We start from the raw sequence: 27603 nt of genomic DNA, 5'->3' as shown, positions 1-27603 counted from the left end.
AACACCTAGTTAATTTGTAAACAAAGCTCATTTTCATCATAAGAAATGAATATTTATGGAATTAAAAAGGATAAATAAACGAGTTTTCCATTTTTCTGAACATATGTTACTTTATCCCTTTTTTGGATTTTGTACATTGGCTATATCAATAATAAACCGGAACCACTACATTCTTCGTAAACACAGTACATTGGACATATTCTTTCCATTATTATAATTTCTGTAATTGACACTATCAAATAAAAATTTAATATAATAACATGTAACATTGACAAAGATCCCACGTATTCTGGTAGAAAAATAATAAGTATTCTAAGAAAAAATTTAATTTGCAGCAATTTGCTTCTGAATAATGAAAAATAAAAATATTCAATGATACATCATGAAAGAATGAAATTTTTTCACTTATCCGTATAAGAAATGTTACTATTTGAATCGTATTTCAGAAAATTTCACGTACCAAACGCAATAATGCCTCGCGTTCAATGATATATTCTTAATTAATGTGCAACTATTAAAACGATTATTTTCTACTACTAATGAAGTGTTTGCCATGGTAACTGACACATCAAGCTATTCATTTTCCGAAATATTGTGGTGTTCCATATTAAGCGCCGTTACCCTAGATTAAAATGCTACTTATTTGACGGTTGATATGATACTTTTCCTGGGTATAATATAAAATAAAATATTTTCATGAAGTCTTATTTCATATATACATAACTACCGTCTGGTTTACAATCAATAAAAGAAAGTTGCTATTTGGGAAATGGTAGTTGTTCTAAATTAAATATTCGATTTTCGTCAAACAATTTTCTTAATTAAAAATATTGTTTTTGTTTTGTTTTTGCTAATTAAGAAAAAGTATGAAAGAATATATGTTTATTGACTTTTTAAGATTAACTTAATTTCTTAAATGAGGTACCATATGCGATCTGAATTTATACAACAGTAGCTAGTTCTATATTCATAATATTTTCTTTATTTGTAATTCAATAAATTTCGTTCGATTTCTTATGTACAATGTAATAATGTTTTCTCCGAAGAGCACAGCAATGTCTGACATAAGGCCATTTCATGTACTTCTTGGAAAATCATAAATCAGTGTAAATTTAAAATATCAATGGAATGCGAACTGTGGATCACAGACAGAGTGAACGTACACATTGTATTAAAAATCAATTATAATTAGGTAATAGAAAGTTTAACCCTTTACGGACGAAGATTCTTTGAAATATACGAAATCTTCAGCAGATGAAGTTAAATTATATATCGATTGCTTAAATAACGAAAAGAAAAGAAATTATACACTGATCTCTTGCTGTTTGAGTAATTGAATCGTTTGTTTGCGAGTTACTCTTCCAAATATGGAAATTTGATCTCGCCGAAATGTCGACACTCGTCCGCAAAGGGTTAAGGTACGCGTCTTTCCGATTTTTAACTGACTTTCTTTTTCGACTCCTAACAGTTGAGTTTTTAACATGCACGCATACATATGCACAGTTTGCAATCATACCTGTATGTTGCAGCACCGTACAATCGAACGGAACGATCGACGGTGATCAAAAGTCAATCTTCGTTGTACATTGAAAAAATGCAATAAATTGACTGCATAGTTAACTATATAGATATCTGTCATGTCATAAAAATAAATTAAGATAAATGTTAGTAACTTTTTTAATAATAATATTTCAATCAAAGAAGTTAGGTCTTAATAAGAATTTAAACGTCTTTTCAAGTTTTCAATAGTTGCAATCGTTTGTAACGGGTCGTTTCTTTCTTAGAGACTAAAAAATTTGATTGCTACACTTTGTTTTTTTTTAAGAACTTAATAATTATATAAAACTCTCACCACCTGAAGCGTTGAAACAAAATTGCTCGTTTTTATGTTGTTTCCCTATACTTACTCTTACACTCAATGGCAAAGAAACAAAACACTGTCATGATAATCGCCCACTTCATGATTTATGTGAGATAAAATTTCATTTTATTTGGGTCACTTGATTGTTCGTTTTAAATTTTATTTTTATTTTCTTCAAGTTATACAGTGTAATATAGTTATAGTTCCAATTTTAAATTTAGCTTTAGCTTTAGCTTCGTGTAATGTTTAATGGGTTGGTAATTTCTGTGACTAGCTTGTTTTCGTGGTACGTTATTTTTTGGTGGTAGTATGTTGAATACCTACTTATCTCGTCGGCAACAAAGGGCATATTGAAGTCTTTGAGAAAAGTATGCCTTGAAATATGCCATGGTAAATCTATTATTGTTCGTAGAATTTTTTAGTCTATTCTTTGTATTACTTTTGTGTAAGAGAGTTTAGTACATCCCCAGAGTTACATCCCGTAGGTCCATGGCGATTTGAGAGTGCATTTCTAGACTAAAATCTTATTATTGTGGGAACAGATGTGGTAAAACGATATTGATTATCAATACACAAGACAAAACACTTATATTTCAGTCAAATAACATATTAATCGAGGAATACACGATTTCGCACAACCGCGTTCGTCCGTATACCGATCAACATGCGAACCAACCGTCTCTTTCAAACTCCGCGAGACCGCTAGCGTGACGTCATACCAACAGCGTCCCTTTAGAATTTCGAACTCCACACTATATAGGAATAGTTTGGATTTGTGATCCATTAGGCAGAACACTTCTTTTAGATTTAGGTTTATTTTCCGTCGTTTGGTGTTTATGTGCTTTTGCCAGATTGGTTATTGTCTAAGTGTAAGCTGAAGAATTTTACTTCATTTTGTATTAGTATAATGGTATTGTTGATTACCATCTGTAGACAGTTTATGCGTCTGGTGGTAAAAGTGACTTGAATTGATTTTGCTAAGTTTACTTCGTCGTTAGAGGTCTTCGTAAATTTGTCGAAAGAGGTCTTCCTTGCCGATTTCAATGATTTTTAACTCTTACCACTCCAGATGGTTTTCTAATCTATCAGCAACTGCAACTAATTTTTATAGTATCTCTAATGAAAATGAAAAATGCTGTAACATTCCTTCAATCTTTTATTTCCCTTCTTAGTACAAAATTTGGATGCGTGGAAAATCTAATAATTTTAGGGTAGTTTCTTTGATACATTAAAATATTCAATATTACAACTGGTGCAATATTGGAGCCTACAGAGTTCAAAGGGTTAAATGTGCTGTAGAAATCGATATTTTAAACAACCTCCTATTTTTACAAAAATATCTGATTCTTTTACTTTTCTGAATTTTTCCAAAGGGATACTAAATTTTTGTTATTTATAATTCGATAGCATTCTATTAAATAGATAGATACGTTTCGCATTGGATCTTATTGAACATATCTCGAAAAACAATGCTATATTAGAAATAAAAGCGTACAGCGTTTTTATATTGGAAAAATTCAAATTGATCGTGAAAGGTATCTTAAATAGAATCTGTTCTTAAATTCGTCGTTTTGTCTTAATCGGCGTTGTACTAACAATAAACGACTGGTACAAGGATAATTAAAGAAATTTTTTTAATAGTTTAGAAAATACTTAACTATTCGAAATTAAATCAAACAGTTCGGATTTGAAACAAAATTTCAATTGCTCACAATTAAATTGAAAGATTTATGATCGGATTAATAACAATTAACATGTGTGATTGTAATAATCTACATTTTAATTTCATCTGTCTCCGATTCGATGACTATAAATTATTCTTATTCATTTTACACTCTTTTCTTAGGGAACGATACATAATCTGTGATTTAAGCCTTAAAAACATCAGTAAAGTATGATTTCAATTATGAATTGTACAATAAAGGTCAATGTCAACAAAAAAAGTATCGTATAAAATGACTAGAATACAGAAGAGAATATATTTTCTTTCACACACTAGATTCCGACATCGAGAAGAACTTCTACGCATACCCATCATGGGATTTTAACAATCTAACTTTACAAAATTAGTAAAGCGAGGGATTTCATGACGTTCTATGAAAATGGGTTTTCATTTATTAAGCACTATACAAACAGAACTGATGAAATTTTCTTTTCTACATACATCTAATAAATAAATAAATAAGTATAAAAATATTCCACAAAACATAACCATTAGAGAAAATGATAATTAAGAAAATTACTATGTATCCGACAGATATTGATCCAAATTTTTTAATAACTTTATAAATACTACTATTAAAATGTTAACGTATTATAATTGATACTGTAATTAATTTGATAGTGGATACTTTTAACGTCGGTATTACAATATGAACTATCGACGTAAAATCAAGTTTTAACCCTTTGCGGACGAATGTCGGCATTTCGGCGAGATGAAACTTTCATATTTGGAATGCTAAGTCACAAAGAGGTGATTTAATTACTCGAATAGCAAGAAATCAATTATCTAAGCAATCGATATATAATTTAGCTTCATTTGCTAAACGTTTCCTGTACTTCAAGGGATCTTCGTCCGCAAAGGGTTAATATATTCAGTGCGATGTAAAATTTTTATGAAGATACATACAATTATAACGTATATTCTATTGTACTTTTACAGACAATTACGCTATAACCGCACAAACAATCGTAATCTAGTTATTTACTGTTCTACTACTCTACGATAACATATGTTTCCAGGGCAACACTGGTATTGGGTTTTCTACCGCAAGAGCTACTGGGCACAAGCATGTACGAATACTATCACCACGACGACATTCCCCATCTCGCTGAATCTCATAAAGCAGCTCTTCAGGCCTCGGACTGCGTCACCACGCAGGTAACCTGCGCTTTATCCATATGCACTCCTTTTATATCATCAGACTGTAGACAATCACTTTTATCAACTGTTTTGTGACAAATAAAATCGATTAGACGTTTACATTTATAAATAAAATAAAAATAAAAATATCGCTAAACTTTATCAAATATTTTACTTTATCGTAGTTTAATCCTACAGGCTCGGCCAATTTTTCGGTCTCCGCTTCGGAAACGCAAAGATTTGCAGCTTAACACGTTGAATGCCATGGGGGTCACCGGTGACCCCCGCCCAAATTCAGTCACTGTAATTCTCTCAATTAAACGATGATTATATGAAAACATTCCTATATTGTGAATAACGGTTCCTAATTCGGGGACATTCAGCAAAACAAACCTGCGATAATAACAACGGAATTCAATGAAATCATTTAATATCCTACTTTTTTCATTTCGCATATTCTGCACCTTAAAATCGTGCGGCATTCAACGTGTTAGAGTAATTTATTATACAGAATTTTCTAATCGAATGCAAACGAAATATAGCAAAAATGATTTGAAATAAAAAATATGTTTATTATTAAAAGGGTTTTCGAGTGGGATACGACTGGATACACGGTTCCATATACTTACAATTGGGATGAGTTATACGAGAAGAATACCCATTTACTTTTTTGAAGACTTACATGTTTTATAAACGCAACGATGCACTTAAAAAATGTGGACGGAGTTTTTTAGAAAATAGAATCGCACATTTTTTTACACTAGATTGATTTTTCACGACATTTCGCATTAAAAAGGTATTTGAATACAATACTACAAGAAATCAACAATTCATGAGATATGTTTATGTTCTGTATAAGTTGCATAATGCTATCATTGGTCCGTATTTCTTCACTGAAAACATTTTAAATTATAAATGGAGAAAGATACCTTTAACCCTTTGCACTCGAGAGGTGACTCTCAGTCACCACTTGATTTGATACAGCAAAACTATGAAGTTGAATATTTAGTATTTTAAATTAAACTTCGTATTGCTGTAGGGAATATTTAAATAAAATAGCTTTGTCGCTTAATTTATCTGCGAATTATCATTAAATTAGTTTCGAACAATGTCGTCTATATCTCGTCGAAAAATGTGGAATGTTTCCAGTGAAAAACTTTCGAATGCAAAGGGTTAATTTTTAGAATTTGTGTTGCCCAATTGCATTCATGCGGTTTCTTTAGATACGCGAGTAGTTTTGAAATTCTATCAGCAGCATTACTTAAGAACTCTTAAGAACAAAGTATAATCTACATCCATCTCATCTCGAAAATTAAATTTTGTAGACTAGTGCTATTAATAATGAAAATGTAGTGGACAACTGATGTAACTTGCGTAATATCTGCGGTACATTTATCTATAATCTTCTGTTTTTTTTTTTTGGTAATATTTAATATTCAGTCCATTGCGCCATTGAAATAGCAAGCCTACATTGGAATAATTAAAAAAATTTTATTTCAATTATGATCTAATGTCTCCCTATTCCGAACTGACTGGAAAATATTTCTAATAAATTCCAATATTCATTGAATAATCTCGAAAGGAAACTGGAAATACAGCACAGTCGTCTTATTTACACGGTTTGTTTAGATATACAGGTTCCGGTGTAAGGGTGCGAATTTCGTGAGGTTACAGTCCGAATGGAAGTCCTTTCGAAATCCGTGGACCAAAGACATCGAGTATCTGATAGCTAAGAATTCCGTTACTTCGTGAGTATGAATGATTTTACTAATGCATGGAATACAGATAAAACACTTTAATCCATGACAATTATTGTACGCAGTTGTGACTCTCGGTCAGCCACAAACAGCGGAACTAGATCCGAAGACTCCAGCGTTCAGGGGAATTATGACTATTTCACGCAAAGTAAGCACACTATACGAAAATCACTTTTTTAATACATTCCTTTCCAAATGCATTGGCCGGTGTGCCATGTAATAAATTCCTAATAATCTGATCTGTAACCGAATTATTAATTCGCATGCATTTTTGTATTACAATACCACTAATCGAGGATTATTTCTATAATTCGATGATTTCGAAATCGCTTAATATCATTAATAACGCTAATTCTGTATATTTGCAGTTCTAACTTTCAATAGACGATTCTTATAGATTTTCCTTTGTTGAATATAGATGTAAATTCGTTTTCTTTTATCTTCAATTTCAAAAATAGCAATTACGTGGAATTATGCACAATTACACAATTTTACGTAAATTTATCATTTATGTAGGCTCTTCAGCTTAAAATGTAAGTAATAGTTATTTCACGGTGTTTTTAAAAAAACTAAGAATATAGAAGATAATCGAACCATTTACATTATGATAATTATGTTTTGTTTTTAATACAAGGAAATAATCTAAGACAAACCACATGATTACGTCACCTTCTTCTAGTATTATACATATAATATGTTATATATATGACGTTTAAACACGATATGTATATTATATATATTATATATATTATATATATATATATATTTAAAATTATTTATATTTATATTTCAAATAAATACATTATACTTAATGTACATAGTATTTACCTGCTTAAAGTTCTTTTCTTCTTGTCCAATGTTTATACTCGTTTTCATTTGTAAGTGTCAACGTTCGATTTCCATGTGAAAAGCATACCAGTACAATTCGTCTAGTGCCTATTCGACGGATATCTTGATAAAATTATAAAGGTCGCGTCACTCATTTAACAGCCGAACGTGAACCCAGCACTGGACATCGACATATTCATATTGTTTACATGTATTCTAATAGAAACGTGTCCACTTATCGACATCAGCACAACATCGGCACGTCTCATTATCGTCTTCGTAGCAACTTGAATCTGTTACCGGTCACACGACGATCGTATGTCGTTTGAATGCTGCTCGCCCGTTGACGATTAATTAAGTAAGTAGGCAGTGCATTGTTGATAACGCGTTGAGAACTAGGATGGACCAGAATAAATCGATTATTACCTTCACTTCTTTTTAATTTCAAGCTTTATGTGCCCAGTATTCTTTCCTCTTTCCTCTTTAATCTTCTTTCTCATTGTGATAATGTTATTACAGTCATTTCTTTAATAATGAGTCTTGATATCTTGGAAAATAGAGCTTCATACGTTGCCAACGCGTAGATAGCCACACAAATATCGTTGTGCCGATGTTGTACCGTTAAATCTGTCATAGTTGTGAATCTGTCGATGATGATCCGATGATAGTGTCATGCTGTTAAATGAGCGACATTCTCTATTCACCTGTTCGTTATTCGTATCATAAAGATTCTCAAAAAAAGTTTATGTGGAGTTTGACAAATCTATTTTGAGGAATAGATTACATCTTAATTATGTGTAACGATTTTGTTAACAATTTAGACGTAAACTAGAATTGTCGCATTACTGTCTATTAATTGTTTAAAATCTGACATTATTTTCAGATTAAATACAACGAAGTAATATTTAAAGAGAAATCTCTCTCTCTCTCCCCCTCGCTCTTTCTTTCTTTCTTTCTTTCTTCCTTTATTTCTTTCTTTCTAAAATTATGGCGCATCAAAGGGTCACCAGTGACGTCTCAGAAAATCTTAAAATACTGTACGTTTCGTTTCAATTCATTAAATACTGTCGTGAATATAAATTGAAATAAACTGGGAAAGATAAACTGCCTGTTACTTACTATTGCCTGGTATAGTCATTGTAAAATATAATCAATATATTTCACCGTTTCAAAACAGTAAAATTGATAACGATAGCATAGCTGTGTTATACACAGTGTACATATAATTATAGTAAGCGCTTTTTTCACGTTTGAAACAAATATTTAGGTCACGTAGTTGATTGACCCCAGCTTCTACTCACATTTTACTTTACAACTCAAAAACGAATAATTTTCCCATCGTTTGACAACACCATTCGAAAGGGCTTGAAACATACTATTAATGCAGCGTTTTTGGTTAAAATCAGGCGACGCTTTTTTGGGGAATTGCAATTTCTCTAAACTTTTTCCAACTTGATAACGTGAAAAAAATTATATAAGCGATAAATAAATGACTTAAACTTATACACCGTCGGAAAGCTTGAATTTTTTATGATTGTTTCGTGTCAGTCGCGGATCGATATCGTGTCTCTATTAAAAGTTATAACACATAATAAATTTCGCGAAATACGTACTTTCACCCCCATCCCCTCTCTCTGTAACCTTGAAATCGAGGGAAAAAGTGTTTGCACGGAATCAACGTTAGACTCGAAAGGCTACCAATATGCAAAATTTCTGGAAAATAGGTCTCGGGTAATTTTGGCCGATTTTGAATGAACGCCATTGTACAAAAAATGTGTACACTTAATAAACACGCAGAAAATCTATGCTAATAACGTAATTATGTTCAGAAATACAAAAAGATATTACGGAACGTAAGATACGCTACACTTTAATCCGTTATTTTATGATTAGAACTTTTTAAAATAAAATATATAAAATTTTGTCTGATATATTAGTAGAGTGACATAATCGTGCACATTTAGCGATTCGATTATGCTGAGCAGTAAGAAGTCGACCACCGCGCCAGTGTTGAATATCATTGCCATTGAATTCCATTGCATTGCATGTTTTGTTAAAACTATTTTATCTCTGTGTTGGGAATGAAACATAATTTGTAACTTCACTGAATGATCTTTATGATTAAAACATTTGCTCTACCACTAACTTGTTTAATACCACATATTCTAACTTTATTTATATGCCATTAATACAACAGTATATAAATAACGTTTACATATTTAACATATTTATATACTCAACATGAAATAGTAATTTATATCATTTCGGTCAGAAACATAACTATTCCTATTGAGGCACAAAAAATATTTGAAACTGAAAACTTACCGTTCTTACAATTACCTTTTTGTATAACTACGTACCTTACAAGAAGACAAGATTTATGAATTCGTATTCAGTACATCTACATTCGCAAAAACCATGTATCAACTGCTGCAAATCCGAAGAAGTTAAAATTTTATTGAACAATGTAATTCATGATCTATCTCATATAATATTTCCATAAGTAAATAGTACAAGATTTTTAAAACATTATTAAGAACAGATGTTACTGTTATTCCACTGCGTATTAAAAAGAATTTCATTCTATGGTGACGATTAATTTTGTTACTTAACTTTGAAGACGACATTTTAATCTTTCTTCTTTCGTTTTAAAACCTGGCTAAAGAGCACCCAAGTATCATTTTTACTATTAATGGCGTTAGGGTTTGAAATGCAGTTTAAATCGTTTCCAAGGATTTAATGCAACTGAATGTTTTGCAAAAAGTTAAAAGATGTATACCGTCGTCAATATATTATTTAAAAAGATATAACCTGTAAAGTATTGCTTGTGGTCCGACCACATCAGAAACAATTGAAAGAACGTCGCAATTCGTAATTACACATTTCAGGAAATGTGTTTTTACTGTCCATGGGCATTATTTGAAGCATACTTTTAATATAAATTAGAATTCACCATTCTAACACTTCTCTTAACCTAACACTTAAAATAACTAATCTTACTAGTCTAATTACTAGTCTTATAACACTTCAAAACATCAATCATTGAAAAAAAGTTACCCTATAGTATTCTCTGTCCAAAATTCAAATTGCACTCTAAATATTTGTTGTATTATTTAAAAAGTCTTAAATATTTAAGTTTTCTCTTTCAATTAGAGCACCCCTATATAAATATATTATTAAACATGATTAAAATTTTATTGTTATTATTATTATGATTTATTATTATGATTATTACTACTACTACTACTAATACCAATATTAGTGATTATTGCGGTTGAAAAACGATTACAATATTAATGATCGATTAATATTCAAACACCTAATTTTTTATATAAAAAGACAATAAAAAATAATTAGAAGGATAATTACTTCGATTCTTTGGTCATTTAGCTCAAACATGGTTTGAATCCGACATGTTCCTAATTAATTTATGTTTCTAATTGTATCTTCCAGATTTAACTTTCAAAAACTTAGACAATTATTTCTGTTTCGCCATAACTGTTTTTCTATTCTATCACCAATAAATCCTTTACAAAGTTTATAAACTTTCATACATTCCCAAAGTTTATAAGAAATTTTACCTTTTTTTTTAGGTAATGGTGGATTAGAAAGATTGATCTCAAGTCATATAGAGGTAAGTAAAATCGGCCGGCAAATAGCGGAGGAGGTTTTGGACCTTCAAAGACGCGGGGAGGACTCCTCTTCTGGCAGTAGTCCTGGCCCAGGCCCAGAAACTTCTTTATTGAATACCGAGGTAGTTACACCTACACTAACCAATGCTATTACTTCCATAGTTCTTAATAAATCGTTAAGTCGATCGTTCGTATCATCAAATCCAATTTCAATGTTAAGAGAATTGAATCGCCAAAAATATGCTTAACAGAAAACAAAATAAATCAATTTATAGAGTGATAACAAACATTACATTTAATTCAAATTATTACATAAAGTGTATGAAATTCATCTTGTCATCGTTAACTATACTTCTAGAACATAAAATTATTTATGTGTTTTTATCGAATCTGATAAATTTTTCTATTCAGAATACGATGAAAGCATTTCAGTTCTTAAAAAATTGATATCGCCTATGGTTTATACGACTATATTAAAAATTACTTATGTAAAAGTGTTTAATCGATAAATTAGTTTTGTCAGTGTATTTATAATACCAGAAGCTAGTATAGATAAAAGAAGTTAGCCACATGTTAAAATCATTTGCAAACAGCAGTGATTTAAAATAATAAAACTCCGGCCTCGAAAGAAATAAAATATGTACGTATTATTCTAGTTAGACATTTGTTTATTATTAATATTATTAGTATAGAAGGAGTTCACTCGTTCTAACTTTGTTATTTGTGAGAGGTTCGATATTACACGAACGGTATAAATCGCGTACCCTTATGGAACGAGTGAAAATACATACGTAAGACGGAAGGTTTATTTTTTAACTAACAACTGCTTTATTCGTTCTCTGGCGGGTATTTTTATACATGAATTTTGGGAGGAAGTGAGAATCGTATCTCTACTGAGAAAAGGGTATTATATCTCATCTCGAAGGTCAAAGGGTATCGCAGAATTAGTTTCCGCACTTCTTTGTCATTGGTCCTCTTCGCTTTTGAACTACTGACCGGCTTAGCTAACACGAGTAACGTTCAGTACGTATCCTCGATAAATTTATTCACATTCCACATATCCACATTAATTGGATATTAATCTTTTAATTCGACTAGTAAATTTGATCTGTACGTTTGCTAAAAATTCAAATTCGAAGGTCTTACAGCAAACAATTCTCGTACTTCTAGTGGCAGTTGAATATTAATAAAGGTACTTACAAGTGTATGTGACTGGTAATGTATTTTGAAGGAGAATCTTTCCGATAGAAGTTTCTGAATACTATGTATTTTAGAATTCCTGAATGTTGATTGCTCAATAATTAACTTTAACATGGACCTAACCATAGTTTGTGACTACTTGGACCTGAAGTGCTGATCGCAATCTCGGCAATTTGTCTGCGAGAAAAATCTTAAAGCTTATAGTCTTAACCCAATACGCGATCACGGACAACAATTAATACCAAGCGAATATTACGGCGTAATAAAATTGTTCTCTCATATAATAAATATTCCAAAGGAATAGATTTACCATGTGAGGGATTCTCCATTTTTAAACTGTACAGGCAAGCAAAGTTTTCACTTGTTAGTTCTCAAACAAAACAAAATATTTTTCTGCCTTGGAATCAAGGTACTGAAAGTTTACAAAAATGTCGACTTACATTTTTCGTCGATTAACTAACATTACGGGGATTTTATAGCACTAAGTATATCTGTACAGACTGTGCATAATATCATTATCGGTACTAATATGGTACCCGATCAGCCGATTCTTTATCTTTCCACAGCTTTTTGTGTCGATAATGCTATCCTATAATAGTTAATTCTTCTCACTTTTCTCTCAAGTCACAGATCACCACAACGGCTTCGCCAGAGAGACTTCAGGATATGACGCAAGCAACTAGAGGCAGCAGTAACAGCAGCAGCAATCTCACATCAACGTACAACCACATAGCAAACAACATGCAGCTGAACAGCATCGCGAACGACCAAGGTCATAGCTATTACTGTCTCTAAGGAGTCGTTTCTTGGTGTGTAGTGCGATCGCCGGATTTACCAAAAAACGATTAGGTCGCACAGAGAAAGCTTAGGTCCATCTAAATCCGATACGCTGCTTTTTTCTCTAAGTGGGCAAGAGCGAAGGAATTCTGGTCTTATGTGTGGGAATACATATATAAAATTGCTCTTCCATCTCTTGCCATACATAAGGAGCCCTATCTAAGACCGACTACGTAAATATGTAATATTAATTACTATAATGTATTACTTTTATTCTTAATGATACGAAAAGTGTTTCAAGCGTAGTTTCAATAGCTTCAAAGGAAAAGTATCGTGAATAGTAAGTTTTTTATAAATGCTTTTTAAAATTCTTTTGTAAATCGCCAATATTTTTGTGTCAGAAACCACTTACTGATTTATAATCTTGGAGTGACGTCGAACATTAAGAAGCTGAAATAATGTTAGGATAAATTTATTTTCTGAAAAACGAACGTACAAGGTGATATCTTTTAGCGGCGATGCTATCGCTTAAAATGAGAAATTGCAGATTGCGATGTTCCTTTATCACAGAAAATTCTCGCTGATCAAGATAAATAGACGAAAATCATGAACAACAAATATTTCGCGTGACATTTTAAGTATTTGTTAATTCTCGCCTGCAATTGGCTACGCATTTTATAACTTTTACTATTTACGCATCGTCAAAAACCAGTACAAGTTCCACATCATACACAGTAGTATCAATTTAGAACAAAATGGAAAAATTTTTTTCATGACGATAACAAAATGATGGAACCTTATTTTGCTGGCAGAATACTAAGTGAACAAGAATATGCAAGGATTTTATCAGATTGCCTAAATCAATTGAAGAACAATATATCAACAAGTGTTTGTCAGATTATGTCATACGAAATAAAAAATTTCGAAATTATTAGATCGGCTATAATGGCTGTATATTATTATATTAATGGCTTCAACAAGTTAATCTGATATAATTACACTTCTATTCCTGGAAAAAATAAATAAAGACATGTAGCACTGTAACCCATCAGTGCAGAAATAATGAAAAATCAAGAAAAGAAATAAAAAAAGAAATAAAGAAAAGAAGTAAAAAGTATTTCTATTTACGATACTCTTCTTCTGAATTTATTCAAATTAAATTTGAAATACTTTTCATATCATTAAAAATAAAAAACAATTTAAGTACTCTGTCTTAGGTGAAGCAACCTATATTTCCTCGGGTAAAATACATTTAATCGAATAAATTCAAAATCTGTTATATAGCAAAATTATTCATATAATAATAATGGTCATAGAATAAAATAATTGTCTTTACAGAAATAAAATATTATTATAAAAATAAATATTTCTGTTTATTTACAAAACACAAAAGAAAAAACTTGGACATTCATTCGAAGAAGCAATCAATCATTTTTAGATCTTAAGAAGTTACATACATATGTCGTTTGACCGACAAATTTTATTCAAAATTCGGACGATTATATAGAAAATTTTTAGTTTTCATTGACTTATATATTTCAAATAAATGCGAACGTTTTTATAGAACTGTTGTATTATAATAATATTATTTTCATCGGGCGAATCTCTGCAACAAATTCCTGATAATATCAATTGGTGGTTCCAGTAATCATTCTACCTTTGAGTAAGTTCATTTTAAAAAGGAAACCTCAGCGAATCACCTGAAATCTTTTTTAATCAGATTAGAGGGTGGGAACATAATACTTCAAATTAAAAATCTATTTTAACATATTTTGCTATATATTTACGATATAAATAAATTTTACCACATATATGTATAGAGCGTTGTTTTAGCTTGGCAATAATTATAAATTTAATCAAAGTAGAACGGAAATATCAACGATCAAACGACAGTATGTTCGCTTATTCCGATTAATTCTTTAAAACTTGAACATTCAATATCTTGCGAACTATTTACTGTAAAGACTACAAGTTTGCAAATCTTATTTTCTCAAAGAGCATAAGAAGACTTGTGAATTTGAAAAAATGTTGAACGTAAAAGCCCGAACTATTTACGCCTTGTCTATTTGTTTTACGTTGAAATCTGCATCGCGCATTCAACAAGTCTTAAACATCTACTACCTTTTTTGACGCCCGACTGATCAGCAGTAAATCTTATATTGATTTGCGTTACCCATACTTTTTCAATAAAGTAAAAAACTCTTTATTAAATAAGCGATCGATGGTATTGTCCTAACTTTAAATCCTGTTAGATCCCAATAGACTTTTAAATTTTCATTGTTCTTCGAATTTTATGTTCCATCGCTATGTTCCACTAAAATAACTACCAAGATATTCATAAATAAATAATTTATAATTCTGCTTGTAATATATTTACAATCAAGATTTCTATTAGTTATTTTTGCATCTTCAATGAAACTTTGAAATAAAATTCTCCAAAAATATTATTATTAAAAGCAAACGTAATTAAAAAACTATTTTTATAACTCAATCAAACATATAATCCCCTTGTGAAAATGTATCATCTCCTTCGATCAAAATATTGGAAGTACTGAATATTTATCTACTTTTTTCTAATTTTCATATTGTATTAAATACTACACCAGTTTATTAAAGAGACAAGAAGGTTTACTATTTTGTCAATAGTTCTTTTAAATATTGTTCATTCTTCTATTTCTTTAATACACAGGATATTTCAGCACAAGAAAAATTCCTAAGTATCTTCTCCACTTTAAGAACATTAGATATTCAATGAACAATTTAGATGATATTAAAGGAAAAATAACATAAAAAAAATGTCTAATAATCATTTTCAAAATTTTTTTCAAGACCACTGATTCTTTCGTGCAGCAATACCAATAATGTTCTGTTTCTTGTACTATATCTTAAGGATAAGAGTATAATTCATGTTTGGCAGATGATATTATGATGACTTTGAGTATCCTACTAGTAAGAAGGTATAACACTAATATCTCACTTTTATTTATAACTTTTCCTCTATTTTTCACTAGTATTTAAATTTCTTTCCTTATTTCTACAATTATATTACATCAACTCTCAACTTAAGAACTATATTTTAAAAACAATAATTTCTTCATTTAGGGTAAAAATTAATATTTTTAATACTTAAAGCTAAGGGGATGACAGAAGGAGTTATTAACCTTTTGAGTGCTGTGGGCGCATATATACGCTTTATTTTTAATAAAACATTTAATGTTCAAAAGTAACTTTGTTATATTATTCAAGTAGTTGCACCTTGTGCATTCAATCGCAGTTTATATTACCGAAAAAAGTATTTTGTCCTCGACGATCAAAATCGTTAGGCGCGCGCCCTACACGCGGATTGCTTGTGTCGACAATATTCAGTACTCAAAGGATTAAAAATGTTTTCCAATGTCTAGATAGATGATTGAATGCTTCTTTGAATCAGTTGTTCTACTTTTTTATTCTGTAAAGAAACAAAGATATTAATTTTTACAATAACTTACTAGTGTAAAGACAATCGCTTTATTCTACTTACCCTATATGTAAACAAATGCTCAGTTTATTTAACTAAATACTATTTGCCAAGAGTATTATGTACATTAACTGGAAAAACTTTCAACTTAAAGTGGAATGTCAATTTGATAATGTTTCTTTGTTATTCACATATATCACACACATGCACATACTGTTTTTGGCAATGACACTAAGAAAAACTAATTTGACATTGAAATACTTTCAAAGTCTTATCCATGAACTACAGACTATATTATTTGGTAAAACTGAGTAGTTAATTTTAGGGAATAGCCAGTATAACACGATAAAATATTCTCCTCTTCTTTTCTTCATACCTTTTATTCCCTGGCCACATGCCCTATTATTTTTATTGTCATTTTAGTTCTTTTCTCTTTTACACAACTGACTCCTTTTTAAGATAACTTACTATTTACCAGACTATATTATACTAAGATACTGACGACTGTAGCACATAACATAACATCCCCTTCTTTGCAGGAGCCTCACCAGATGAAGATATGATGGACATGATTGGTGGCACAACTATAAATGAATCACCGAACCCAGTCCCCTCAGATGGCAACGATGAAGCAGCGATGGCCGTAATAATGAGTCTCCTAGAAGCTGATGCTGGCTTGGGTGGTCCCGTAGACTTTTCTGGCTTACCTTGGCCACTCCCATAGTACATCCTTATTCTTGGCATAAACAGTAAACTCTGCTGTGCCTAAAGCGTGTATCTCACATGAACTGTTCCAAAAACTAAAATCATATGTACATATTACATAGCATCAAGTGAGGACCAAATTGAGTGCGAACATTTATTGCGATGTTCACATTTCCTGGAAACTAGTGGAATAGTTTCCTTCACTTTTGGTTATATCAGTGTACTTGGTGCTGTAACGGTGCTGTTTAGAAATTACGTTTTTAATAGAGTATTTTATTTCATACCGTTGTGTGACAAACCGTTTGTGTGATAAAAAGAGATATATTAACACTAGAACCATCAAACAACCAAAATGTCTGATTTGTAATTTTTAAATTGTAATTTGAATTTTCATTTTAAATATGAAAATTCAAATTCTATGAAAATCAAACCTTTATTAAGGACCAACAAAATTTATTTTGTTTATAATAAATCCTTTGGTGTATAAACATGTCCTTAATCCTAATACATTTTATATAATCTGTGAAAACAGAAGTTTACACAAGCATCTATTGTCTAGGAATTTTTTACAAAAATTATAAAATGCATTTCTTGAAATGTAAGATGATGACTAATATTACATATGTATAAATAAATGAATTTATGTAATGAGTCCTAACAAACTAAACTTCACAATTTCAGTATTTGTGAAACAAAAAACTTAAAATTGGTCATTTTGCTCTGTTTGAAAGTTTCAGTGTTAAACATATGTAAACAGTTGATCAGACAAATTTTAATGAATATTTACCTCCATTTTGCACTGAAAAAGAAAGCTATCTCTGGCAAAAGGTATTTGATAGAATAAATAGATCAAGATTAATAATCAATATTAAGAATATCTTCAACTCTAGTGAAAAAAGACAAAAGTATGAATTGAATTCAACTAAAATATAATTATAAACATAATTTTTGTTCACTTCAGAAATGAAGAATGAAAAAATAAAACAGTAGATGAAAATATTTGATTGTTCCTAAGTATTAAAGAATGTTTTTGTTAATTTCTGTTATTGCTAAATGGATGATATTTATACAAATTTACAAAACCAGAATTTTATTTTTTTTATTAATAAATTTAGTAAATATAAAATACAACGTTTGTTTTAATAACATTTACAAGCAAACATTAAAGGATTCCTTATTAAAAAAATAGGACAAAGAAATACAAAATATAATATTTTCGCGCAAGGCTTAGTTTTCAAGAAAATCTGATTTGAAAATCTAATACATGTAAATATACCTGCTTTTAGATGTTATCTAGTTGAACTCTTTATAGTAATAAGAAGTAATAAATTTTAATCATTTTTGTACTTTATATAATTTATTGAATACTTTTTGCCAGGGCTAGTATCCTTTAAATATTGTGTACAAAATTATTAGAAAATTTATTTCGCAAATTATCAGTAAACATTTACTTTCTTAGATATATTACTATCTTAATTTTAGCTAGTTTTATTAAATATTAAAAATATTTGTTCAAAGCTGTTAATTTCAACGTTCCGTTAAAGGCCATTGTGTAAACACAGCGGATCTTCTACCTCAATTTGTGTTTCATTAGAATCTATCAGTCTTATTGTTAATTTCATTTTTAATGAAAATGATGTACAAGGTGCTAGGTAACAGTAACATTTCAACAATGTTTTTTAAAGCATGATTATAAAAAAAAATTTACAAAACTTACTGAACCACACAATTGAAAAATTGTAATGTTTATATTACAAGGAAGTTCAGTTGGTTTTCATTTAAGAATTATTTCAATTTTCAGATAAATTTTTTTTATTTTTCATTTTTATTGAAAAGCAGAAAACAAAATTTTAGTACATTTTTGCATTTAAGAAGGCTCATTAATAGTTTCAATATTATTTACAATAGTAAAGTAGAGTGTACTACAATAATAATTCCTTTACAGGTTTAACACTAAGTTAAGTGTATTAATGTTTGATAGTAAAATTATTACAATTATTAGATAAATAATTCTGGTATTCAATATATAACTTTCACTTGTCTGTTTTCTAAATAAATCTTGAAATGTATTCATTTTAGACATTTAAACCTATAAAAGAATCATTATTGTTCTATAATAATGGCTTCTATTACTGGCAAAGAACTTTATATATTAATTCCATTGAACTTCTAATGTAAGTCTGGAGATATTTACCATCTCAGCCATTCTCTATGTTTATGGAGAATTATGTGGATATTTATATGTACAAGATGATTCAAACAGAATAGCATACTCAGCAAAATTCATTACTAATTTAATACTTATTTTTAAGCATGTTAAAAATCGGTCTCAATTTAATAATATCACTTGTTTTTCCAACCAAAAATAAGAAAAGATGAATTTTTTTATATGAGAACCATGAATGAATATGTTATATTTGTTTAAATATATAGAAAATCAAATCATGATAATTTAGCAATCAATCTGTGATTTTGTTGTGTACATGCCAGCAATCTATAATCCAATACACAATCTTCCCTGATCACTTTTTGAATCATTCTTTATATACATTTATTAACAAAAGTATTCGAACATGTACAATCCATACTACCATTCATAAGTTTTACATCAGATTGAACAAGTTTCTATTACATAAAACATATTAAATTCTATTTGTCACAATCTCAGCGGTATATTGATTCTATTAAAAATAACAATCTTCCATTTGTAATTTGTTTCAGATTTTGCTAACATATTCGAATATTTATATTTTTTTTAATTCCCTGCATTATCTTCAACAAAGATAAAATTTTGATTTTATTTATTACCATACACTTTTATATTGTAATTAAATCACTTCTATCTTCGTGCATAGTAATATTTATTCACCAAAAGTATTAAATATACTTTCATAAAACTTTATAATTTATTACCCCAAAATTATCTTTCTTAATATAAATTTTTGTATATCAAATGTATCAAATGTATTTTTTTAAAGTTATTAGCAATCATTGCTACACTTATTGATTTATTCATAAAGACTTCAATTATTCTTTATTTTCCATATAGTTATCTCTGAAAAGTAAATTTTTTTAATGCTCCATATAAACTTTGTTTATGACGAAAGTATTTTCCTTTTTGGAAGAATATTTAATGCTAGGTTCATTTCTATTTTATAATTTTGAAATTTGTTAATGATGTTTTGATTTATTTTTCACTCATATTTACTAATTTCTGATAATTCGTATCCTTATAAAATAATTTTGAATAATTACTTTTCATAAAATGAATAATAATACTGTTTACATCTAGCGGTTCGAATACTTTTGTGATCTCCATAAATGATATGTTTGCGCTTATTGTCCTACCACTTTTGTACACGTTTCCAATTTACTTATAATTTTATCCATTTATACTTTGATTACAATCTTATTTTTTAAATTTAAATCTAGAATTTGTATTTGTTGGTTAACAATATGGACTGCAAGCGTTCAGATACTTTTACAAGTAACTGTATGTATATTCATTGTACATCAATTATTTTCTGAAATGAAAATCTAAGCTAACATTGTACATATATGTATTGAACATACTTTACATAGTTATGTATGTATATGTGTTGTACTGTTCAGTGCAAGCGGCGGATATACCTGACGACACACTTATGCATTCTTTGGTGATCAATTAATTGTTTGTAAATATATATCTCACAGAATGCATGATACGATGCTGAACGTACCTAATTACATTGTAAGGATTGATAGTAAGAATGCCATACGTTGTTTTAAAAACTTAAGATGATGTCAATGATCGAATGATACAATCTTATTGCTGAGCTTAGCAAACAGAGTATGATCAATGCCAGCAGCATACTGTGATGGATTGTTATGTGACAGAATGCTATGGTAATAGGATATTTTGTAATAAAGTTAATCACAAAACAATGTCCAAGCTTATAGGACATCCATAAAGTTAAGAGTAGAATCATATTGCAATTTCTATACTTGTACAGAGTATATATTTACTCAATATATACTTCTCTTGAGAGGAACTAAATAGTGCTCTTTCTTTCCATTCACAGGGTGAAATCACTTTTTAAAATGAACTTAGAAGTTAGAAGCTTGATTAGATAAATAAAAGACAAATGAATACACAAGTTGCCATATAAACCTTCGCTCTTTGTATTATATTCAAATATTTATTTTTCTAATGTCTAAAAATTATGCAAGGTAATGGTCAAACTCTTGACTTTTAATAATAATATGCTAACATTTTCTAAGAAGGAAATATACTGAACTTGTATACACCAATTTTAATGAAATTTACAAAAAATTTGGAACATCTCATGAATTGTTAACTTCCTTAATGTTATAGTTTATATTTAAAATTATTTATTTATATACAAAAAAAGGTCTATTAAACAGAACAGATACACATACATTTTTTTATAGTATCATATCCTCACATTTCATCTGTAGTAAGTATGCTTTCAACTGTTAAAAAAACAATAAACAACATATGGTAAAATAATTACTGAAAGTGCTGTAAAAATCGGCGTTAAAAATTCCAAACACGCATGTTCCCTATTTTGAATCATAGATATTATACACAAATTTTTATGAACATTAATTAAAATTTAACAAAGAACGCTAATTGAAACTTTTAATGTTGAAATTATTTTAACAAATTATTAACAATTTGTATTATGTGTTCCACTAAGTACATCCTCTAACATTCAAAATATTGCAAAACTGAGTTCCAACCTTCAACTTCGATGATCTTTTTTTATGTCTTATATTTTATATTTTTAATATAGAGAAATACATATTAAATGTTGTTTAGATAACTATCTTTCATGTAAATTTCATTAAAATCAGAATGTGCGTGTTTGACATGTTTCCTTATGAGCTCTTTTAGTGGCAAATATGCAGTTATAAATCTCAGGGTAATTTTTAAAAAATATATACAGAGTGCAAATATAGATGTGATGCAGTTAGATATTTTCAGAATTATCTTAAGCACTTACTTTTGAAGTCCATTTTTAACAAATTCAACTTCAAATTTTTGTAAAATTAAATTTAAACAAAAATACAAAATAAAAGTTTAATTATTTTAATTTGAAAGTTTTTTAGAAAATCGATATTAAAGTATTTTATAGCTGTTTAGTAAATATAGTTTAAAAAAATGTGGCAACAATTGTAAGCATTTAAAAATATGTAGCATCGTTTAAGAAAATCAAGGCATTATCTAGCAAAAAATAAATTAGTCAATTAATATTAAACAAATCAAAATTTGATACATGGTAAATTTTTTAATATATTTCACTATACATATATATTCAGTTTAATGCCTCATGTGTGTGTATAGAAATTGCTATAAGATTGAAAGTCAAAATGTCTTATATAGCTTAACATTGTGATTTGTCTACTATGGTTGTTTTCAAATACCAATAAGTAGACTGTGAATCTTTATATAAATTAAACTTTTTTCTAATTATATCGCAAAAAATGGATTAAATAGAACATTTTGGAAAGTGATGTATAAAGTTGAAATTGTGTATACAAACTATAAAACCTGCAGTCTACAAATGAGTGATGCAAAATTGGCTGCTTAATTAGACAGTGATTTCAATGGTTACAAATTTTTATTTCAAAACAGAATTATCTATGAACTTTGAAAATCATTTATTCCTTTATTTTGAGCAAATATTGACTCATTGTCAGATTTGTATGCGCTCTGTATAAACATTCCAATGGAACCATTTATCTCATTATTTTACCATTTCCATTTGCAAAATGGTATTCTCTTTAAAGAGAGAGTACTCTATTTCATGAAACAGCTTGATAAATTGAAAAAGTAATTTTACATACGTTACATACAAATAATGTACATAAGTCGTGTATATGTAAATAAATGTATATTATCAGAATACAAATATCACTTTAAAACAAACATTGTTACATAGGAAAAAAATTTGTTGTCAATATTGGATGTAGAAAAATTCTTGATACTTGTAACTGTTTTTATATACAATTTTTCATTGTATGTCACTAAAAATAAACAAACTATTACTATTACAAAAGTATGTTGATGTAAATGAACTATGATAAACTTAAATCTTAGCACTTTTTATGTTATTCAATGAAAAAACACATTAAAAATTACTTTTAAAGTGGATTAAAATTTTTATAACAGAAAAAATGTTTCATTTATATCAAAATTTACACTTTACTATGTAAGTATCATACATTGTAAAAGTATTGAAAAAATATTTATTGAAGTCAGGATAATGCATTTCAAAATAAAATTCACCAAAATTCAAAATGCGTTCTAAAGTACCCGCAAAATAAATACAAAGAATGAATATAAATATTTTTTAAAATATGAACTACAATTATGAATCTTAATATTTTCAATGTTCAATAATTATGATACAAACTGTTTTAACAATTCTTGTTAAACCTGTTATTATAGACTTAAAAAAGGAATAAAACTTGTAATAATTAAAAAAGTAAAATATATTAAACACATTTTATATTGCAACAATTTGCATATTAATACATCATACACGTACAAAATATAATGAGGACATCAAGTTATAGTTCTATGTATGTATATAAATGGTACCAACATTTTTAGTACAAGAAGGATATATAAATGTTTTATAGAATATTCAGTGAAATTCTGTATCTTCATCAATTAACTGTACAATAAAATGTCTATAAACATCTAAACTCACAGAAAGTACAATAATTGTGATGTAAAATGGTAAATTTCTATGTATGAAATAAACATCTTTTTACATTTCTCAACTTAAAACTGCTGCTGACTTCATATATATTCTGAAACTTTATTGTAAGTTGATTAACACAATATTTTTTATATAGTTTCAGATTTAGAAGATATGTCTGTATTTAGATAGGGTACTTCTGTATAGATAAAGGTATGTATACGTAAAATTATGAAATAATAGTAAATAACAATATATGTTGTATAAATTTTTTATTATATAGTATTAAGAAGACAAATTTGTACTCTGACTTGTCACATATATTCTACATGTCAACATAATTAATATGTGTAGTCGAATCTCACTGCTACATGACAATTATTAAAACCAATGATTTATAATATTCAATTTTCAGAACATTTAATTATTGAAATTTATTGACAATGTATGTGTATTATGTACAAGTTGAATATTAGTATAAGAATATAAAATGTAATATGTATATATATATATACGTATAAGTAATTTAAATGAAACATATTTAAACATTTCACATACCCTAACTATCAGTAGACCTTTCAATTTTAACTTTGACTTTACTAATGTCAAATTGTGACACACTTGACTGTTTATTTGGCGAATTTTTACTGTTCCTCACCTTCTCATGTTTTTGGTTAAATTTATTAATCTGGTCTTCATCTGATTCAGTATTCATTACAGATTTTTCCTTCTTTATCTTTATGTTTTGCACCTTCAAGTCTTTATCTACAAAAATTCTGTTTTTCGGGTATTTCATGTCAACTTCATGATCTGTTTCATCATTAACAGAAATATTATCTAGTGTAGTTTTATGTTTTTTCTTAGGAGAAGTAGTTTTTAATACGTTCTCTGCACTATTGTTTGAAAAATTTTCATTTAATTTATTATGAGAATAACCATCGTCAGGTTTTTCTACTTTAATTATAATGTCTTCGTAGTCTGATTCCACTTTAATTTCGCTAATATCTAAAAGACTTTCCCTTGAATGCTTTTTTCGTTTCTTTTTAACTATATTATTTTCAGTTTCTTCTTCGTTATCAAAATTAGAGGAACTTACATACATGCTTGATTCAGAAGTTTTCTTGGGTGTACTGATACTTTCTGAACATAGCTCTTCTTGGTTATTCTCAAATTTCTTGGGTGTTTTATGTTTTTTCTTGTTGGGAGTTTCTTTTACTTTATCATTAATTTCGTTAACAGAGTAGTTATTAAACGGTTCAGTTTTAACTTTAACATATATTTCATTGTTATCAATGTTTGATATTGTTTCCTTTTCTGTTGTCTTTTTACTGGCATTTTTCATGTATTTGTCCACAGTCAAATCTTCCACTGAATTATCAGTTTCATCTGAGTACTTTCTCTTTTTAGATTTCTTATTTAATTTACTTCTGTTTTCTGATATTATTTCTTCCTTAACATGTTTTCCATTAATATTTTCTGTGCCCTCTAATTTAATTTTCCTAATTTCATTTTTAGATCCTGCATTAGACAATTTTTTCGACGTCTTTTTTGGTGATTTTCCAGGTTTTATATCAATATCTTCGTCTATACTACTTTGAGATGTGTACTCTGTGGATTTCTTTTTTATATTCTTCTTTAAAGGACTAATTTTTTCTAGTTGCTGCTCGCTTTCAGAATCATGTGTAGAATTATTATTTACATGTTGTTTTTGCATTGTTTCTACTTTGATCGATTTTAATCTAGATTCTTTGACCTTTTTTATAGATTTTTTGTCTTCATTCTTGTCATTACACTCAATTACATCATCTTGATTAAACAATTGTCCTTGTTTATTTTGTTTAAAGGTTTCTTTCTTAACTTGTACTGCATCCTCGTTAGAACTATTTTCAGAATCGGTAGAAAAAAATGTACGTTGCTTTTTCTGTTTCATACTATGTACATTTTCTACATTATTTTCAATAACATTTCCATGTAATGTTTTTTGATTAAGTTTTTTTTCTGTTAATTTACAACCTTGCAGGTAATTGCTGGAATAATAGTAAATAACAGTTGATTATTGAATAAGTAATTTTATATTCATTCAATATAATTAAATAGGTACAAAGTACCAGATTATAATTCATCACTTACTCAGAATCTAAACTGCCACGAATAAATGGTAATTTACTATTAAAATCCAAAAAAGTTACTGTAAATTTTACTTCTTGGCCAATTTCAAGATTATCGCCTAACCAATTTTCCTGATCTTCTGGTTTCGGTATAGATACATTAAATGCTTTATGTACAAGAACTCCAATATGATCCAGTCCTTTCTTATTTATAGTTCCTATAAATCTATGTTTATTAATAATAAATCATACACTTAAAAGCACAGTAACAATTTAATATTTTACCTTTCAAACAACATCCTACTTCTGGTCTAAACACGTAAAACTCTGCTTGTATATCAACATGAATGAAACATGTATCATAAAATATTTCCCCTAATGGTGTTAACAGTTTTGGATTCTGATAAGCTAACAAAAATCCTTTCAACCTGCAATGAATGCAATAAACAACAGTTTTGTCAGTCCCATAGCTTATTATCTTAAAAATCAAAAATATGTGAACTTAAAACTATATATGTACTTAAAGGCTAGAAAATGAAGATTACAAATCTAAATAGTTACAAAAATTAATATAAATAGAGTACGTACTCAGCGTCATAAGAATTCAAATTCGAACTTAATATCTCGTTTAACGAGGCATTTAGATTGGTCAAATGAAACGGATGTAGTCCAAAATGCTTTTTTGATTTCTCGAAGTAAACACGAGATTCTTCATCCTCAAGTAAACCTTTTAGTTCCAGCAAAGACCAAGTAATTCCAGTGTACGTTTTGAATCTCATTTTTCATCAATTCGATTTTCTACAAAACTATAAACACTTGATCCAACGCAAATCACATGTAGCGTAGACGTAAAAACGTGTGAAGGTTATGTATCCTGTTTTGCCGGCCAAGCAGACAAATGATACTATTTACCGTGATAGACGTAATTCAAGAATGTTTTTAACCGCGAAAAAAATTAATATTTCAAATATTATTTACTACATTTTAGGCAACAGTACAATTTTTCTACTTTTATTGATTTCAATATTCATTATTTATGTACTCGTAATGTTATATCTAAAATCTTAAACCCTACAAGCTGTCTTGATCTTCGTGTTGGAATTTAGACTTGCGAACATAAGAATTTCTGCAAAATTTACCTATTTTATTTGTATGTACTGACTGTTTTGTAATTGTAAACATAATGTGCTATGTAATTTATGTTTCATATGTTACATATTATTACCTATCATAAAATTATAGATGTTTTACTAATCATTTCCAGCAATTTTTATAAACACTTTTTAAAAAAAAGTTAATTTCTTGAAATATGTTGTACGTACAATCTTCAAATACGTACTGAACCTAAACAAAAATTGGGGTACATTATTAATATAAAAGCAAACAACCTTAGCATTATCAAGTATAAGAGTTTTTATAAATTTTAATTTGGAATCAGTCTTAAGAGGACATTTTGTAAATGTATATGTACATATGTTGTAATCTTTTCAAGTTATGATTCGAATTCAATTCAGTTGAATAATACTTGCGCTCGTTAAATTTTTTTTTTAATTTTCGCCACGAGTCTGACACGTTGTAAAATAAGGGGTTAACAGTGTTTCAAATCATAAATAATTTCAAAGAATTATTTCTTCCGCAGGAAATTTAATTAAATTCTGATTCATGTCGTGGAATTTCGTAAAATTATGATATGTTTCACCGGAAT

General features: G+C 28.8%; 2 protein-coding genes across 7 annotated transcripts in view; one reads left to right on the top strand and one right to left on the bottom strand.

Moving 5' to 3' along the window:
- The window catches only part of cyc (basic helix-loop-helix ARNT-like protein cyc), a 145932-nt gene extending 122053 nt beyond the window's left edge, over positions 1-23879 (top strand). For 4 of the 5 annotated variants that reach the window (XM_031978015.2, XM_031978013.2, XM_031978011.2 and 1 more), the window contains 6 exons: positions 4604-4742; positions 6354-6472; positions 6547-6629; positions 10903-11063; positions 12766-12913; positions 16915-23879. In XM_031978015.2, coding sequence (XP_031833875.2) covers positions 4604-4742; positions 6354-6472; positions 6547-6629; positions 10903-11063; positions 12766-12913; positions 16915-17099 — 835 coding nt within the window. In that variant the 3' untranslated portion in view covers positions 17100-23879. Of the gene's footprint in view, positions 1-4603; positions 4743-6353; positions 6473-6546; positions 6630-10902; positions 11064-12765; positions 12951-16914 lie in introns of all 5 variants that reach the window. The other variant, XM_031978014.2, reaches the window with a different exon arrangement.
- Positions 23880-24045: 166 nt separating this feature from the next.
- Polr1F (RNA polymerase I subunit F) lies at positions 24046-26812 on the bottom strand. Of its 2 annotated transcripts, none has more exons than XM_031978004.2 (4): positions 26487-26812; positions 26184-26326; positions 25921-26116; positions 24046-25817 (listed from the first exon to the last, which is right to left on the bottom strand). In XM_031978004.2, the coding sequence occupies exons 1-4, from the start codon at positions 26675-26677 to the stop codon at positions 24350-24352; spliced, it is 1998 nt and encodes a 665-aa protein (XP_031833864.2). In that variant the 5' UTR covers positions 26678-26812; the 3' UTR covers positions 24046-24349. The 2 variants fall into 2 exon arrangements, with proteins under 2 accessions (XP_031833864.2, XP_031833866.2); XM_031978006.2 differs by having other exon boundaries at positions 25921-26124; positions 26487-26634.
- Positions 26813-27603: the final 791 nt, after the last annotated feature.

Source organism: Nomia melanderi, chromosome 8 (assembly GCF_051020985.1).
Source record: "Nomia melanderi isolate GNS246 chromosome 8, iyNomMela1, whole genome shotgun sequence".
Classification (NCBI taxonomy): Eukaryota; Metazoa; Arthropoda; class Insecta; order Hymenoptera; family Halictidae; genus Nomia; species Nomia melanderi.
The sequence above is the reverse complement of the archived record's forward strand: the minus strand, read 5'-3'. Positions and strand labels throughout refer to the sequence as shown.